General features: G+C 41.4%; 1 protein-coding gene across 1 annotated transcript; it reads left to right on the forward strand.

The window, feature by feature from the left end:
• The first annotated feature begins 457 nt into the window (after positions 1-457).
• Positions 458-17,083, forward strand: LOC149023648 (uncharacterized). The gene is made up of 3 exons (XM_089144191.1): positions 458-914; positions 14,262-14,592; positions 15,202-17,083. The coding sequence occupies exons 1-3, from the start codon at positions 631-633 to the stop codon at positions 15,298-15,300; spliced, it is 714 nt and encodes a 237-aa protein (XP_089000317.1). The 5' UTR covers positions 458-630; the 3' UTR covers positions 15,301-17,083.
• The last annotated feature ends 230 nt before the right edge of the window (positions 17,084-17,313 follow it).

Below are 17,313 nucleotides of genomic sequence, written 5' to 3' on the forward strand. Positions count from 1 at the left end.
TCATCGGAAACGGTTTCCCATCTAGTGAGGTGGCCCGCTCTCATGTGTTTCGTTGTTTACAAATCCCTCGTTCGATACATTTCTTGGCTGGATCGGATTCAAAAGATTTTGGAGCAACAAAATGTTTCAAGGCCTCTCTAATTTGGGGTAGTAGAGCAATTTGCTCTAAATTGAATTGTTCGATTAGAACGGATGCAACTCAATTTGGTTGATATCAGTACAGACATAGCAATTCACAAATTGTTAACCATGGGCAGTTTAGTAGAGATCCTCTCTACCTAAGTTGTCCCTCTACTCATTTTACTTACACTCTTGTGAGTAAAGAACCCATGCTAAGAGGCTCTATCTATATATATATATTATTTTTTTTTGGGTACATCGGCGCTTTTTTTGCTAAGAGGCTCTATCTATATTAAGCATGGGTGGAGAGGATTTGGACCCTGGGCCGTCCGTCATATTTTTTTCCTAAGCTATCATTACATTGTTTGGGTAACATTGTGACGTCGACATGCGAAGCCACAGCTTACAGAACGCCACGTTTAATGCCTTCAAGGCGGCGACGACCGTGATTACCACCAATTCCATGCCCAAGGGTCCAGGCCAAGAGAGTTTGGTTCCGGCCAAGCAGCCATGGCTGGGCGGACTTCGACCAAATTTGCCGCAGCAGGAGCGCTGGCATTACCTCTGCGTTTCTCATCGAATGTCGCTGCTCTAATTCACCTAGTCGGTCTGGTTGGGTACAGGTCGAACAGACCCAGATTTGCTTCTTCAAAGGCTGACCCTAACAACCCCCAATCTCCCTCTTCGAAGCCTGAGAAGAAGCTGAAGCTCGCCGACCGTCTGTCCTCTATTATAGATGCCGTCAACGATCGGAAACTCCCTCCTGAACTCCGAGGCCAACGAAATAATGTCAGGTTTAATTTTTTTATTTCTTCATCAGCTCCATCTCCATCTCTACTGGGGTTTTCCTGCATTTTAAAACTGGAAGTCATTGTTATCTTACGAAATGATTCTTGTGGGAATATAATTCATCTTGTTCGCTTTAGTGGCCTCGTCCTCATGGTTGCTCGACTCTACCTATCCAAGTATAACTCGAGGGTTTCTATTTGTTTTTCTTGTAAAAGGTTAGGAGGGGTTTACTTTCCTGCCTTCTTTGAGGTTCTACAGAACTTCGAACGCTCATGTGGCGAATGGAAGAAACTGGGAGTCTGTGACGTGCATATGTCTGCAGCATTTCGGGCACCGCAGTTGAATTAGATAGCCAAAAGAAATATTAAGATGATTTGTAGGTGATTGGTGACTTTCCTTATTGATGAGTTGAGTTTATTGAATTTTATTGAATTATCCACGAGGACAGTTGTCGTTTAGGTCGTAGTTGTAAAGATGCAATTGAGAAAGTTTTAAGGTGCAGAAAATTTGTTGGGCACTCTCCACCCGACTGTAAATATTGATTCTAAAGCTATTGGTTTTGTCTCGTCATAGATTTATACAACGTTATTTTAAGGAAAAACTTAATAGACTTTAGTTTGATGGGAGCATATCATCCATTTGAGTTGATTATGTGTGGCTTGTATCTTCTTCCTTTTGTAAACATCCTGAAACAAATTTATAGATGTCATTGTTGGTAATTTGTTGCCAGATGCTTGTAGAAAATCTAAAAGTTAGTTCTAGGATAATTGAAGCATGTGACACTTTCTTTGAACTCTTTAAATAGAGGAAATATATGTTTGTTAGTAAGTGAGGATATGGGTCCAATTTCAGTCAACCATAAGATCATGTAAGCCGTCTTTAAGTTGTGCACTCCCAGTAGATTTGTGTGATTCTACAGTGTACGTTATTATCATTGCATATCACATGATTTCTGAACACAATAATGCACCAATAGTAACGTAAAGCTAAGTTAGGAACACTTAGCTCCATATACCCACAAACCAGTAAGCTAAGAGACATGGTCTGAATCTGCCACCAAAATTATGATCAGCCGTGGTTCAGTTGAAGTTTTTATGGTGGTGAACACCTGGTGCAAGTTTCACTTCATTCCAATTGTTGATGAAGATATGGCACAAATCACCAAGACAGAGACTAGTTATAGAAAATAGAGATTTTGTACTGTAGGACAGTCAGGCCAACTGATTGGTTTCAAACTTAGACCAGTGGAGTTGCAAGTGAGGGAGGGCTATGGTGCAATTCTGAGGCTAATATGATGGTTAGATGGTCAGTTATGGGGTTTGATTGAAAATAGAAACTTATGACTTAATGGTGGAATGGAGTGATGAATGGATGAAGAAATGAAATGAATGGGAGGGAGATGGAATTGAATGGAAGGCAAGGAACCCAACAGGGTGATATGATGGAGCAAAGGAAGGGGCTTTAATGTCCAAGATATCCGTCACACCTGTTCAAATAGTAGGTTTCAACAGCAATTCCACACTGCTGATTATGAGTGGTTGGTAAAAATACTTGTTGATTCTCCTCAAGCAAGCAGCAGCGGCACATGGGCAGTATTAGCATATTTCAAACGAGAGAAAAACAGCAGGAATAGGAAAATAGAAAATAAGGGGATAAAGGTAGTTCAGCTCTCTCATCAAGGTTTGTTAACCCTGGGTGTATAGCTCTCAACAGTAACGTCCTAGCCCTTCTTGTCACTCATGCAAGAGCAAGAGTGTTAGACTCAAAGCAAAGCTTCAATTAAGTAGTTCATTATATCTGGGTTTTTTTTTTTTTTGGGGGGGGGGGGTTGGGGTACATTGTTACATGAAGGAAGAGGTACAAACAGTGGACAAGAAATGAAATATCGATCAATTCATTCTCTTGTTGAATTTGGTCTTTGTGGTTTTAATTCACTTGAACAGGGACAACTGAGTTCTGCCACCAAGTGATATGATGTAAAAACTGAGCGTAAGTTTTGGCTTGTATCCGTAAGTAATGAGTGTTGAATTCTTTGTTCTACAATCTAAGGAATTTGATAGTGGGAAAGGAAAGAGAAAGAAAATACGTGTCTGTATGAGTTGATAATAAGAATAAATCAGAATTAAGATATATTAAACAAAACAAATCCTATTTAGCCAAAAAAGAAAAAATCCCATATCTGGTTGTAGGTTGCTCATAACCTGCAGAAACTATTTCCCAGTTCCAAGGAAATTCAGTGGTTGGAATCTGACATGGCAGAATAAGAGAGAACAGAAGCTAGAAGAATCAAAGATCCTGTAACTTCCGATTAGCAATGCTGATCGACATCAAATTCTGATGTGAAGTTATTACTCTGAAGTTTGGATTGGCTCAGGTGCTTAAATATGCTGTTATGTTGGGTCTTTGCTGCACTAAATAAACTAAGGAAGACGGTATGCAGATCTTCTTAAAAGAGAAGAACAGGGTTTGATTTGAGTGTAGCCTTGGAGATATCAATAGGAAGATTGTCCTGAATTCTAGATGAGGAACAACCTAACTCCAGGAGCAGACCTAGCAGACTACTAGCAGCCTATGCAGAGAACCTACTTACCTACTGTTTGCAGAGAAAATAGACCAAAGAACCAAAATAGAGGGAAAGGAATGGGATGTGACCAGGACTTCATAACTACTTGCCTGGACTGCTTTTATCTCAGGTAGAGGCTTCCGGTTCACCACAGGAGCTGTTCAGTTTGACCACTTAAGAGAACTCAATTTGTTAAGATGTAAAAGTTGTAGGAGTTTTGTCTCCTTGTCTTGTTTAGTATTAAGTAGTGACTACAATCCAAATAGGAATATTCTGAACCATTCATGAATATCATAGACAATGTGAACAAGGATCTGTGTAGAAGCTAAAAATGGGAGTTCAATGGAAATAGTTCTCCACCCAGTAGCTACTTTTCCATATCTTGAATTCAATGGTTTCAAAAACCCCCGAGAGCTTTTTATCAAAAAAAAGGGGGGGGGGGTGTGGTCAAAGTTGGCCAGTGAGACGATTGGGGGATATGTACAGTCTATCTAAAAGCCTGTTTTCTTATGATTACGATGTTCAGTTGAATATGGAATCCTTTCTTTCCTGGAAAAAGCGCAGGTTTGTATGCATTAGTCACCTGCCTACCACTGGTGGAAGAAGTTAAGTCTTTCTCATGATGTTATGGGCGGATACAATGGAATTGCTTTCTTATGTCATGCTATGAAACAGAAGCTAAAATTGCACCCAAACCAAATTAAGAGAGCTTTTTCTTGCAATAGGTAAGAGGGACTCTGAGAATTCAAATCGAAGCAGCCAGGTGCCTGATGAGCTTGTGACTGGAGTCTAGAAGTGCATATTCTTTTTTTTCTTTTTGGTTTGTCCCGTCTGTCTCTGTCTGTCTGTTTCTTGCTTGTTTCTGAAAGCTTATGAATTGAAAAGAAACCATAAGCACGAACCCCCTCTCTCCCCCCTCCTTTATAAAGGGCATTTTTGCCCTGAGTCTCAATTCACTACTGAAGAAGTCCAAATGAATTGAATACTTGTGTGAGAAATTACTTCGGAAGGGCACATCAAGGTGCCAAAGCTTTCTGTCCTTGAGGAAGATCAGTCTATCATGCTTATGTAACTTTTATATGTTGAGGAGTGGCCCTTCCACTCAGTAGCACAGGAGGGGCTACAATGAATATGGGTTGGAGATATGAATATGAGGCCAGGGCACAGCATGTGTGATACGGCTAATTTGTATAAGAGATAGAATGAGGAAGAACAGGGGATTCGAAATAGAAGAAGAGACATAATGAGAGCAGAGCAGAGAGAGAGAGAGAGTGAGAGGGATAAGGCTTAATTCTTCATATCCATATCGTTCTAACACCCCCACTTTATAGTGGTCCCGGGTCGGTTACAACAGAAATATCGAGTTATGCAAAATTACTAAAATAAACGAGACAGCTGTTTGTCATTTTACACATATGATTCTAGAGTCTTCGGGCGTCTTCCCTTGCGAATTGAACGTCGTAATGGGTGTGCTTCGTCACCGTCAATGGTTGCTTCCATCACAACTCGCTGAGTTGTATCAATACCACCAGCTGGGGAAGGAACCTTGTCCTCAAGGTTCAGGGCCGGGTACCTGCGAGAGAGTTCATGAAGGTCTTCCCAAGTTGCGTCGGCAGGCAACAGACCGTGCCATTGAACCAGAACCTGAGGATGGGCGTCACCGCGGCGACGGACATAGCGGTGTTGGAGAATGGCGAGAGGCACAGGATCAGGTGGAGGTACAGCTGCTGTAGAGGTGGCGGTGGAAGGTGCTTCACCCACAAAGGGTTTGAGAAGCGAAACATGAAAAACATCGTGTATCAGGGCTGCGGCAGGGAGAAGGAGACGGTATGCGACAGGACCAACGCGCGCCGAAACGTGAAAGGGGCCGAAATAACGCTTGGCTAGCTTCTGGTTTGGACGCGCAGCAAGGGTTGTTTGTCGGTAAGGGCGGATTTTTACCCAAACCCAATCTCCCACACTGTATTCTCGATCGATACGGTGGTGGTCGGCCTGAGATTTCATACGAGCTTGGGCGCGAAGGAGGTGTTGACGCGAACCAGAGAGAGCTGCATCACGAGAAATGAGTTCTTGGTCAACAGCGTCGGCAGAGGTAGAACCGGGAATGTATCGTATTAATGTTGGGGGTGGTCTGCCGTAGACAATCTGGAATGGAGTGCTCCCTGTGGAAGAATGAAATGCTGTGTTATACCAATATTCGGCCCAAGGAAGGAGGTTGACCCACCGTGTTGGCATGTCATCAGTAAAGCTGCGCAGGTAGGTTTCAAGACAGCGATTCAGAACCTCTGTTTGCCCATCCGTTTGAGGGTGGTAAGCCGTGCTCATTGCAAGCTGAGTACCCTGTTGCTAAAGCAATTCACGCCAGAATAGGCTGAGAAAAATTGGGTCTCGGTCACTGACGATGGTTTTAGGGAGACCGTGGAGGCGAACAACATCGTGCAGAAACACAGTAGCCACACGAATTGCTGTGAAATGAGGGGCAAGAGCAGTAAAGTGTGCATATTTACTGAGGCGGTCAACCACTACCATGATGGCCGATTTGCCGGAACTGAGGGGAAGCCCTGTTACAAAATCCATGGATAAATCTTCCCAAATAAGTGTTGGCACGGGTAAGGGTTGGAGAAGACCAGCAGGTTTGGATTGCAGGGGTTTAATCTGTTGGCAGATAGAGCAAGCGGCTACATATTGTTGAACGTCTCTGCGTAATCCCTTCCAAAATACATTTGCCGAGATTCGTTTATATGTGCGCAACCAACCGGAATGGCCTCCTTGCGGAGTATTGTGGTATTCATATAAAAAGCGCTATTGAAGAGGTTTGGGGATGACCAGGCGGTGATGGTGATAGAGGATTCCGTCTCGCCAGCTATAACCCTTGGCAGTTGGGGCATCAGACTGTATATCGGCGATGAGCGGATGGAGCTCCAGGGAAGTTGCCGTTGCCTCGCGCAACTCTGGTAAGAAATTCCAACTGATCTGTGTTAAAGTTAACTTGTGTAATGCTGTAGACTGGTCGAGACCCGTCTGAATCGACTCGCTGGGGCTGGGCTGTTGGGCTGCAGCATTCATTGGTGCAATGAGCTGAGGCCCATGGGCTCGAGAAAGGGCATCAGCAGCCATGTTATCTTTGCCTGGCTTGTATCGAATTTCAAAAATGTAGCCCACTAACTTTGTTAACCACTTGGCTTGTTCAGGTGTTTGGATGGTTTGGCCTGTTAGCTCTCGGAGACTTCGATGATCAGTCAGGATGATAAATTGGCGGCCCAACAGGTATTGGCGCCAACGGGCCACTGCTTGAGTGATGGCATACATCTCCCTTACATATGTAGAACTTAATTGCATTGTAGGAGTCATTTTTTTGCTAAAGTAGGCAATTGGATGTGTGCCTTGGGTCTATACTGCTCCCACTCCAAGACCTGATGCATCCGTTTCTAATGTAAACGGCTCATTAAAATTTGGGAGAGCTAGCACTGGAGTTTGAGTGAGGACGTGCTGCAGCTTCTGAAAGGCTCCCTGTGCATCCTGATTCCATTTAAAATTTCCCTGTTTGAGAAGTGATGTGAGTGGAGCAGCTATATTGGCATAGTTCTTGATGAAACGGCGATAATATCCGGTTAAGCCCAAGAATCCCCGTAGAGCTCTTAATGTAGATGGTATAGGCCACTCAAGGACAGCTGCAATTTTAGTTTGATCCACTGCCAACCCCTGAGATGAAACCACATGTCCCAGATATTCGATGCTCTGTTGCCCAAATGCACATTTAGATAACTTTGCATATAGCTGATGTTCCTGCAACAACTCAAATACCAATCTTAAGTGTTGTATATGGGCCTGCCATGATGGGCTATAAATTAGCAGATCATCAAAAAAGACTAAGACAAACCGTCGAAGGTATGGCTTAAAAATGGAATTCATCATAGACTGGAAGGTAGATGGTGCATTCGTAAGCCCAAACGGCATGACCAAAAACTCATAGTGGCCGTCATGTGTACGAAAGGCTGTCTTGGCAACATCGTCAGTGCGCACCCGGATTTGATGATAACCGGAACGAAGATCCATTTTAGAAAATACCTGAGCACCATATAACTCATCAAACAACTCGTCTATGGTAGGTATAGGAAATCGGTCTTTGATAGTAACGGAGTTTAGGGCTCGGTAGTCCACGCAAAAACGCCATGTGCCATCTCTCTTTTTTACCAACAGTACTGGAGAGGAGAAGGGACTGGTACTGGGTTGTATGATACCAGCAGAAAGCATTTGGGTCACTTGGGTCTCAATTTCATTTTTTTGGAAATAGGGGTATCTATTGGGCCTGACATTCACGGGCTCAACTCCTGGTAACAAATGGATTGAGTGATCTTGGGCTCGGACTGGTGGTAGGCCCATGGACTCTTTAAAAATACCATTGAAGTCAGTCAATAAGGAGGCAAGATCTGGTGTAAACTGGGTCAATGGAGTTTGTTCAGTGAGTAAGAGCTCCAACCGAAACAAGGCCCATCCAGACCCATTATCTAAGACCCTATGAAGGCCCTGATATTTAATGTGTTCAGGCCCACGGGACCCATCTCCCTCTAATGTGATTGAACGTTGGCCATGGTGAAATTGGACTGTTTTTTTGGCATAATCAAACATAATTGGACCCAGGGTAGCCATCCACTGGACTCCTAAGACCAGATCGGCTCCACATAGAGGTAGGACATATGCGTCAATAGTCATAGAAAATTGTTGAATGTGCACAGTCAAATTACGTATTAATCCTTCACATACCAACCTATTTCCGTCGCCCACCATGACGTGAACATTTGTTACTGGTTCCACCGTCGTGTTCAAGAGTGGCAGCATATGGTTCTGAATGAAATTATGGGTGCTTCCTCCATTAAGCAATATCTGAGCAGACTGGCCGGCTATCCTTCCGGTGAAACGGATCGTGGTGGGTGAAGACATACCAGTGAGGGAATGATAAGATAATTCGGTAGGTTCTTCAGCTGATAAGTGACTCGGTTCTGAAGGTTCGGCTGACCCTGAAATCAACGGAGTCTCACTATCCTCTTCATCGTATTCCAACAGGAACAGTTGCTTAGTCTTGCAGCGGTGTCCTGCAGAAAATCTCTCATCACAATTATAACACAATCCTTTCTCTCTACGATGTTGCATCTCAGCAACTGTTAGGCGTTTGATAGGAATGGTGTTTGATGGTAGTAAAGGTGTGGCTGATTTGGAAGGCCCAGATCCTATGAATGAAGGTTTAGAGGTGGAAGGCTTTGTAGAAAGTGGTATGGATCGAACAAAAGGTCGTCTACCTTCAGATAACTTTTGTTCCTGAATACGAGCTAGCATCATGGCATCCATTAATTCTACTGGACGAAAGGATTTTACCTCATGGCGGATGTCAGATCGGAGTCCTGAAATGAAGAAACTAACCAAAAATTCGGTAGGTAGGTCTTCTACACGATTAGCAAGACCTTCGAACTGTGCCTGGTAATGCTCTACCGTGGTAGTCTGAGTTAGCTTAGCCAAGGTTTCTCGCGGGTCGTCATATGCTGTTGGCCCAAACCGCATTTCTAAGGCTCTCGTAAAAGCGCTCCAAGTTGTGAAGAATTTGGATCTGGTCATCCACTGAAACCATTGTAATGCTAACCCTTCCATATGGATTGATGCTAAAGTCAAGCGTTGATCGTCAGGTGTTGCGTGAAACTCAAAGAATTTTTCAGCTCTAAAGATCCATCCGGAAGGATTGGTACCATCAAATTTTGGGAAATCGACACGAGCTGATCGAGTCTGAATCGAGTTTGGAGAAGCTATTGCTGTTCTGGGAGGAGATCCCAGGATGCCGCGGCTTTCCGATCCCGGAGTTGTTGGTGTAGCGCGACCATCCATCGTTGTTAACCTTGTGATAATCTCATCTAATAGAACTCGTTGTTCAGTTAGAGCTTCTCGTTGATCTGTCATAATCCCTTGTAGTGATTCGATTTTTGTAGCATGCTCACCTGATGCAGCACTCAATTGCCTGAGTAGTTCTTCAGCTTGTCGTCCTCGAGTCCCTTCAGCCATGGCAATATCTGGCAGGTCGGACCAATGATACGGCTAATTTGTATAAGAGATAGAATGAGGAAGAACAGGGGATTCGAAATAGAAGAAGAGACAGAATGAGAGCAGAGCAGAGAGAGAGAGTGAGAGGGATAAGGCTTAATTCTTCATATCCATATCGTTCTAACACCCCCACTTTATAGTGGTCCCGGGTCGGTTACAACAGAAATATCGAGTTATGCAAAATTACTAAAATAAACGAGACAGCTGTTTGTCATTTTACACATATGATTCTAGAGTCTTCGGGCGTCTTCCCTTGCGAATTGAACGTCGTAATGGGTGTGCTTCGTCACCGTCAATGGTTGCTTCCATCACAACTCGCTGAGTTGTATCAATGTGTTTTCTGGCATGCACTTCTTGGCTGTGAAAAGACTGCTCTGTGCTTCACTTCAACAAAGTGCATCCAAATATGTACATTAATAGTTGTAGAAGCATGCTTTGTGTTTCCAATGATTTCATATTCAGATGAACCTCGTAACCTTAACAAAGGAGGTTTTTTAGCAACGCCTAGGGAAAAAAATTGGGATAGGGCAATGTTTGATCATTCCCATTCACCTGGCTGGGAAAGAAAGGTTTCTTCTATTTTCTGCATGCATTGGCCGGTCAATTAGTTCCAACTTGTCTTTTCTCATTGTTGAAGTTTCAAAGAAAAACTGGGTAAATTAATGGCTATCTATAGCCATGAATTACTTGAATGAGCCAAAGATCTAAACTAACTGGGTTAAAGATCCCAGTCCTAACTCCTAAGTGATTAGGTTTTTTTATTATTATTTTTTCTTTACTGAAAGGCTAAGACTTTACGGCGTAGTTATCAATGTGGCAAGTGGAGCATGGTGGTGGAGAGGATCTGGATCAAGGTGATGCTAACAGGGCAGCAAGGTACCCAAGTTGACCATGGAGTATGGACATCTTGGTACCATGCTTCATGGCTCTTATGGACCTAACTTATTGAAATTCTATCCAGGAATAACAGAGGAATGATAAAACTCCAAAATAAACCCTAGGAATATTGCAACCTGAGCCATTGTGGCACCTGAAAAATGAAAATGCTACAGTGCTGTTAAACTTTTAGTGGAAGTCCCACTAAATAGGAAGTCTTAATAATGGGAATTACTAACTAATATAATGCTTCTTATGAGTCTAAAAGCTAAGTAAGCTGTACAATTTGCAATTAATTAATCAGAATAACAGTGAAGAGATGAAGAGAGAAGGAAAGAGTGGGAGAGACTGCTAGAGGGTGCTCAGAACTTGAGAGGTTCTCCCCCTTGATATCAATATATAAAATTAGAAAACCTGGCTAGGGATCTAGCCTTTATGAACAAAGGAAAAAGGGGATAATTGAGGGGTAATTGAAGGGAAAATATGAGTAACTTGACTATGGTACTCAGCTAACCTAGAAGACTTAACAGTTACAATACACAACTCATCTGTGCCCCCTCAGTACATATTGGTCATGTACCCTGTAGCTAGCAATAATGGAATAGATATGTAAAGCACTCCATCAAGTTGGAGCATACAAATCACCCATGCCTAGCTTGAAATACTCATTTCTAGTTTCGGCTCAACAGAGTATTCTGGAAACATAAAGAGTAGTTAGGGATGAAATTCCTCAAGGCCATAGGCTTTCACTCCTCGAAGAACTTGGGTGGAATATTGATCAATATGCTCCTTCTGAGGATCAACTTCAGATGTGAAAGAAGAGTTCACAGAGTCCTTCATAATATTATACTCAAATTCCTCCATATCAACCTCCAGTAGTGCTAACCTCTTTGTTTCTCCAGTTTCACCCTCTTGGTGTTGGCTGCTATGTCAAAAAATATATCTCAACCGGCTTTATAACCAGGGTCAGCTCCATCATCTTCAAGTTGGTACAGCTTGGTCACATTTGCTGCTTCATCTTTCTCAAGGGTATAGTAATGATGAATAACTAAATTTGACTTCTGTTGCACGTGATAGAACTTTCAAGCAGGTCCATACTCCTGACAACTAAAGCACATACTGTCGTGGCTGTTGTTATAGATGCCTTTCCTTTGTTGTCAGTAGCCATAGCTTTATCCAAGGGTCATCTTGTAGGGTGTGGGCCTATCTGGGACAACATAGACGATAAACTTTCTGCTACCCTCTCTGACTCAGAAGTCAAATTCTCTCACTGGAGGCTTTCATAACTCCTCTGCTTGTAGAGCTTCCTGAAGAAAAACCTGCATTTTGTAGATATATGTTATTACCACTCCTTTTAGAATTCCTGCCTTAATTTTAGTTTGGATCAGGATATCAGTTGGATATCCCTTTTTGTCTTACATTTGTGAAACAAGGGCACAAGTTGTTGCATGTGAACCTCCCATCGATGGTGTTTCTTACTGCTCTGAGTTAAAACTGGATGTGCAGTTGGGTTCCAAAAGTCAAAAGGAGGTACTTGTTCGTCAAATCCTCCTCGATACCACCCTCTACTGTGTTTTTTTCTTGTTCTTCCTTTCACGACTCACCATTCCAAGGCTGGTACTGGCTTGATTCAGGCCAGTTTTAGTTTCATTGGTTCTGTCGGGTGGTACCAATCGAAGTGGAGTAGACATCCAAACAAAATAGAAATCATAACATACCTAAGCGTTGTGCTTGCTGATTTACTCTTTCAAATCCAACTACATTCTGGGAGAGTCGTCATTTCATTGATTAGGTGTTGACGTGGGTAGGTTGGAGCAACTCTAAAACCATCCACAAAGGATCCCGAGTCAAAAGCCCCCTGAGATAGAAACTCAAAGCTGATTGAAAATTTAAACCTCTTAAAATCGTACCAAACTCTAGGAGTCAATAGTTAATATGAAGGATGCAAACCATTGAAAGGACAGGAATGATCTGTCAAACGCTCTGATCGTTTCTTAAAACAGTGGTCCTACCGCCTTACCAACAAAAATTCCAAATGCAGTGAAACTGAAGTTCAACTATAACCAACAAAATTGATTGGGATTTGGTTTGGCTGTAACAATCGAACCAAATCATCAAAGTATTATGGAAATCAGATGGTGGGGTCAAAACTAATTTACAACACTCAAGCTTGAAATTTAACATAGGACAGAAATCAAGAGAATTTAAATTAAAGCAGGTCAGTATTCTAGGTCTTAGGACTGTCTTAGGTTTACCTGCGTATGACATAAAAGATATCTGATCGACCGGTTCCTCACTACAGGGAATCTTGTTTCAGCAGAAGAGTCAGGATATCTGACAAGCCAAACTGAGATGGTTCTTTTCGTGATTTAAAACATCGTATGAACAGATTATGGATGGTATTCAAATACCTACAATCCCTCAAGCGTAGGTTGAATTGAATTCCAGCAAGAACACAAAGAACAGATGGTGACAGTTGGGAAGGAGAAAACAAGCAAGAGATGAGAATGTCACTGTCTGACAAGGAAATCTAAGCCCCAGTAGAGTAGTACAGCGTTTCATTGAAAAGGATTTCAAGCTCACTCATTTAATTCATCTTTGAGCTTGGTGGCTCTTACGAGGTAAATATAGACGGTGAAATAGGACCCCAAATTGGACTAGGAAATTGAACTAATGAAAGTGACTTGAAATAGCCAAACAGAGCTCTAACTATTTAATGAAATTACTTCTGTTTCATACTTTCTACCCTTATTTTAAGCTTATTGAATTTGCCAATTACAAAGTACTCCCTTGGGATCAAATGTGCCACACCCGAAAAATGAAAATATGAGTACTGTTGGTGGTAGACTGTTCTTAAGCCTCTTCATTAGTGCTAAATCTTGTGATTTCACTAGCATAAGATCAATATGCTGCTGTTGTATATTAAGCCATACGGCGACTTAGCTGTCTGACCATATCAGTGAGCTGATGTCGTAGGAAAGCTGGATTAGAAGTCTATCGACTGCTGACTATGAACTCCAATACAAATTGATGCCTATTTTTAGCCTGTTGGTCATACCTTGCTGATGCTTCCAATTTTTTGTTTTGACAATGTGATGGAGCATTAATGTGAGAAAGGTTTCAGCTAGAATCTTTCATGTATTATAATGTGCTTTTCTGTGGGTATCAGGTCACCATCTTTGTAGAGGTTTAAATGATGATTTGAGTCGAGCTGACAGGATAAGATTTCAAGTTTGCAAACTGGAGTAAAACCAGACTTGGGAAATTTAGGTAAGAAGCAATGAAGGGGGCAGATCAAATCCCAGAAAAACTACAGTAAACTAGATTAGGAAATCGGGGAGTTGGATCGAAGCCCAAAGTGGCTCATAGGTTGCCAATAACCTGCAAAATCTAATAATGCCTAAAACCCCAAGAAGATCTGACAGTTGGGGTTGAGATGGCGGAATTGGAAGAGAGAAAAAAAAGGAAGGATCTATAAGAATAAAAGATTTAGGTGCTCAGAGAGACTTCTGTGATTTCAGATCAGCAAGGCTTCTGTTGAGAGATTATTCTCAATGATTGAACAAGATCTGGTAGTTGGATGAACCTGGAATTACATCAGGGGGTCCTTTCCGGTCTGAAAAGACACTTAAGGTTCTGAGTACTTAAATTGGTCTACTGTTGTGTACTTTGTTCTTTAATCTGCTACTAAATATGAACCAAAAAAAGATGATTTGGGTGACTCATTTAGTGTGTTGCTTATTGTGACCCACTTTGATGAAACCTGTTAAGAGGTGCTTCATTTGTTTTTCTCTCTGTCAATTAAGATTTGTCTTCTTCATGACAGGTCAGAAACCGATATCATTAATGTCGTTGAACATAGAATATGGCGTTCCATGGAAGAAGGCCAGTTTGAAAACTTACCAGGAAAGGGCAAACCACTTGATCTTAATTCTAACCCTCATGCAGACCCAGCAGAAGACACGTTGTACAGAATACTTTCAAAAAATGGGTGTGCACCTGAGTGGGTTGAACTAAACAAGGAGATACGAGGAAATATCAATGAATGGCGGTTAGCCCTGAAGAAAGCACAGGCCAGCAGGTTAAATGGAAATAATGCCAAATGGAATGAAGTCTCTGAGGTTCTCAAGGTGCAGTTGCGTGACATCAATAATAAGGTCAGCCATTATGGTATCATCAAAAACTATTTATCAGCATTTGACATAGTTATGAATACAAGATATGAAAGGTAACCCAACTCATCGATCCAGCCAGTTATCTAGTGGTGTGCACCACTTCCTGGATGGACTATCGTCAGAACTCATTTTCTTTGAAGTATTTTGGTAAAACATGGCAGCTACTTGAGAGTCAAATGAAGGAGAGGAAAACAGTTCTGATGGTTTTAAAAAAGGCGGCAGATAATGAGTAAAAACTCCATTAATGCTTATTATTTTGTGGAATCACTTGAGTTTTGTGACCATTGGGAACCCCAGTTTTGCTAATCTTTCAGCTGTCTAGTCCAGACTCTAAATGAGTGTGGTGGTTGGTTAGTTTTATCACTGTACCATTTGGGTGCTCCCTTACATGTTGCGGTTCATTTTATAGAATGTTTTTAGCAGAGTCTTCAAGGTTTCACCGAGGTAGACCACTTTGGCATCCAGTAGCCTTTTGGTCCTCCGAGGTGGCATTTTGGTCGTCTTCCGTCCAACTACTTGGTTATAGTGTACATGCTAGATGGTAAATATTGTCATTAGCTAATAAAAGAAATATTGGGTGATAAATTGCAGGTCTTTCGTTATAATCTCATTGTTCCTTTTGGACGGCAGATGAATGGACTCAAGTGGGAGAAAGAATTGGATCGGTTAGATGATCCCTCAAAATGTTAGTTGTTCCCCCCCCCCCCCAAAAAAAAAAAGGGGCTTTCTTTGGTCAGTATCTCATTTGTTCTGTAATGGGGATTATGGGTATCTTTAGATATGACTCTTGATTTCATATTATGTTACAAAGGAATGTGGCATTAATGACCCATGAATGAGTAGTCTGACAAAAAAAAAATTATATATATAATGCATTTTCTCATTGAGGTATTCAATACCTAATACATGTTTGATGTAATTTATACACATTTTTCATTTAGTGTGTACAGAATGATGAAGCCCTTTGGCTAGATAGTTATTGTGACACAGGGAACATTTGCACTGAGAGAATGTCTCAAGTGAAAAACTGAACATAAGCCTGAGCGAATGATGGTTTTGAGTGATAAACTGAAGAATCAATCCCATGGTATGGATTTTCTGTAACAATGAAGGTGTTCTTGTACACACATGGCATTTATTCTTTGATTGCCTTGTTTATACAGCCAATGAGATTGATCGTCACATTCATGAACTATTACAGGAAATGGTTGGGGTGATTTATGCTCATTGCAGAAGCACAAGCAGCATGAGTATAGGGAGATCAGAGTTAAAAGTGAACCACTGAAGAATCGTGTCTATTGCATTTAGCCTGTATCAGTATGATGCGTCCAAAATCTGCTCAGCTCTTAGATCTCCTTGGAATGACCTGCGAAACGAAAGCGTCAGATGTGGCCGATACCATTCTCCCCCTTAATCTGTATTCCCCAAAGAACTAACTATAGTGAATTGGATGCGACCGTCATCATCCACGTATACCTGCACACACAAGACAAAAGGAAAAACATAGTACAAAGCAAATAAAATATGCAAAATACCTAGACACACTAACCATGCAACACTAATGACTCCATGCAGATATACCATGCAACAGACTGCACCAGGTAGAGAAAACCCTAAACATAACTCATAACTCATAACTCACTCATACAACAATGAAGAGCACACATGCACACACCAGGCATATATCCCAAAACTGAGATAAACAGAATAAGAGTTATAAAAATTTGGGCAGCACCTCCCCTAAAACTGCAACAAATGCAAAACCTGATAAACAAACAAATAACCACAAGACACACACCATAATCTAAAACAAGTAATATACAACTCAAAACTTACAGAACATATGTACTAAAAAGCAACATCACCAATTCCCAACAAATCAAGACAATGTAGAAATTTAGAAAGAGGCAATGACTTAGTACCACAGTCTGCAGGATTATGCTCAGTACTTACCTTTTCAACTAAAAATGAACCATCAGTTATTTTATCCCTGAGAAAGAAGTATTTAATGTCTATATGTTTGGTTCTATCATGATAAACAGGATTCTTACATAAGAAGATAGCACTCTGGTTATCAATAAAGACAACAGGTTTAATCTTCAAAATACCAAGTTCACATAACAAACCATTCAACCATATACTTTCTTTGACACATTCAGATGCAGCAACAAGCTCAGCCTCTGTAGTGGACAAAGCAACTATAGGCTGTTGTTGCACCTTCCAACTGATGCAATTACCAGATAACAGAAAGAAATAAGAAGATAATGATTTCCTGTTATCTACATTACTAGCATAATCTGAGTCAGTATATCCTTCAAGAATAAGATCACCAGGTGTGGACTTGAACACTAAACCTTTATGTACAGTACCTTTCAAATACCTTAAAAGCCACTTGAGAGCAAGCCAATGTTCTTTACCAGGGTTAGACATAAACCTACTCAATACACTAACAAAGATGAGCAATATCGGGTCTAGTACATATCATGAGATACATAAGAGAACCTAAAAGACTAGAATAAGGGATCTTTGACATTTCACCTTTTTCAAAGTTATTCTTAGGACAATGATCATTTGAGAGTTTAAAATGTGAAGCTAAAGGAACATTTACATGTTTACAATCAAGCATGTTAAACTATATCATCAACATAAAGTATAAGATATAACACAACAGAATTTGAAATGAGAAAATATAGGCAATTGTCA

Source organism: Hakea prostrata, chromosome 2, assembly GCF_041222555.1.
Source record: "Hakea prostrata isolate BN-2017 chromosome 2, UWA_Hpros_2, whole genome shotgun sequence".
In the NCBI taxonomy this organism is placed as follows: domain Eukaryota; kingdom Viridiplantae; phylum Streptophyta; class Magnoliopsida; order Proteales; family Proteaceae; genus Hakea; species Hakea prostrata.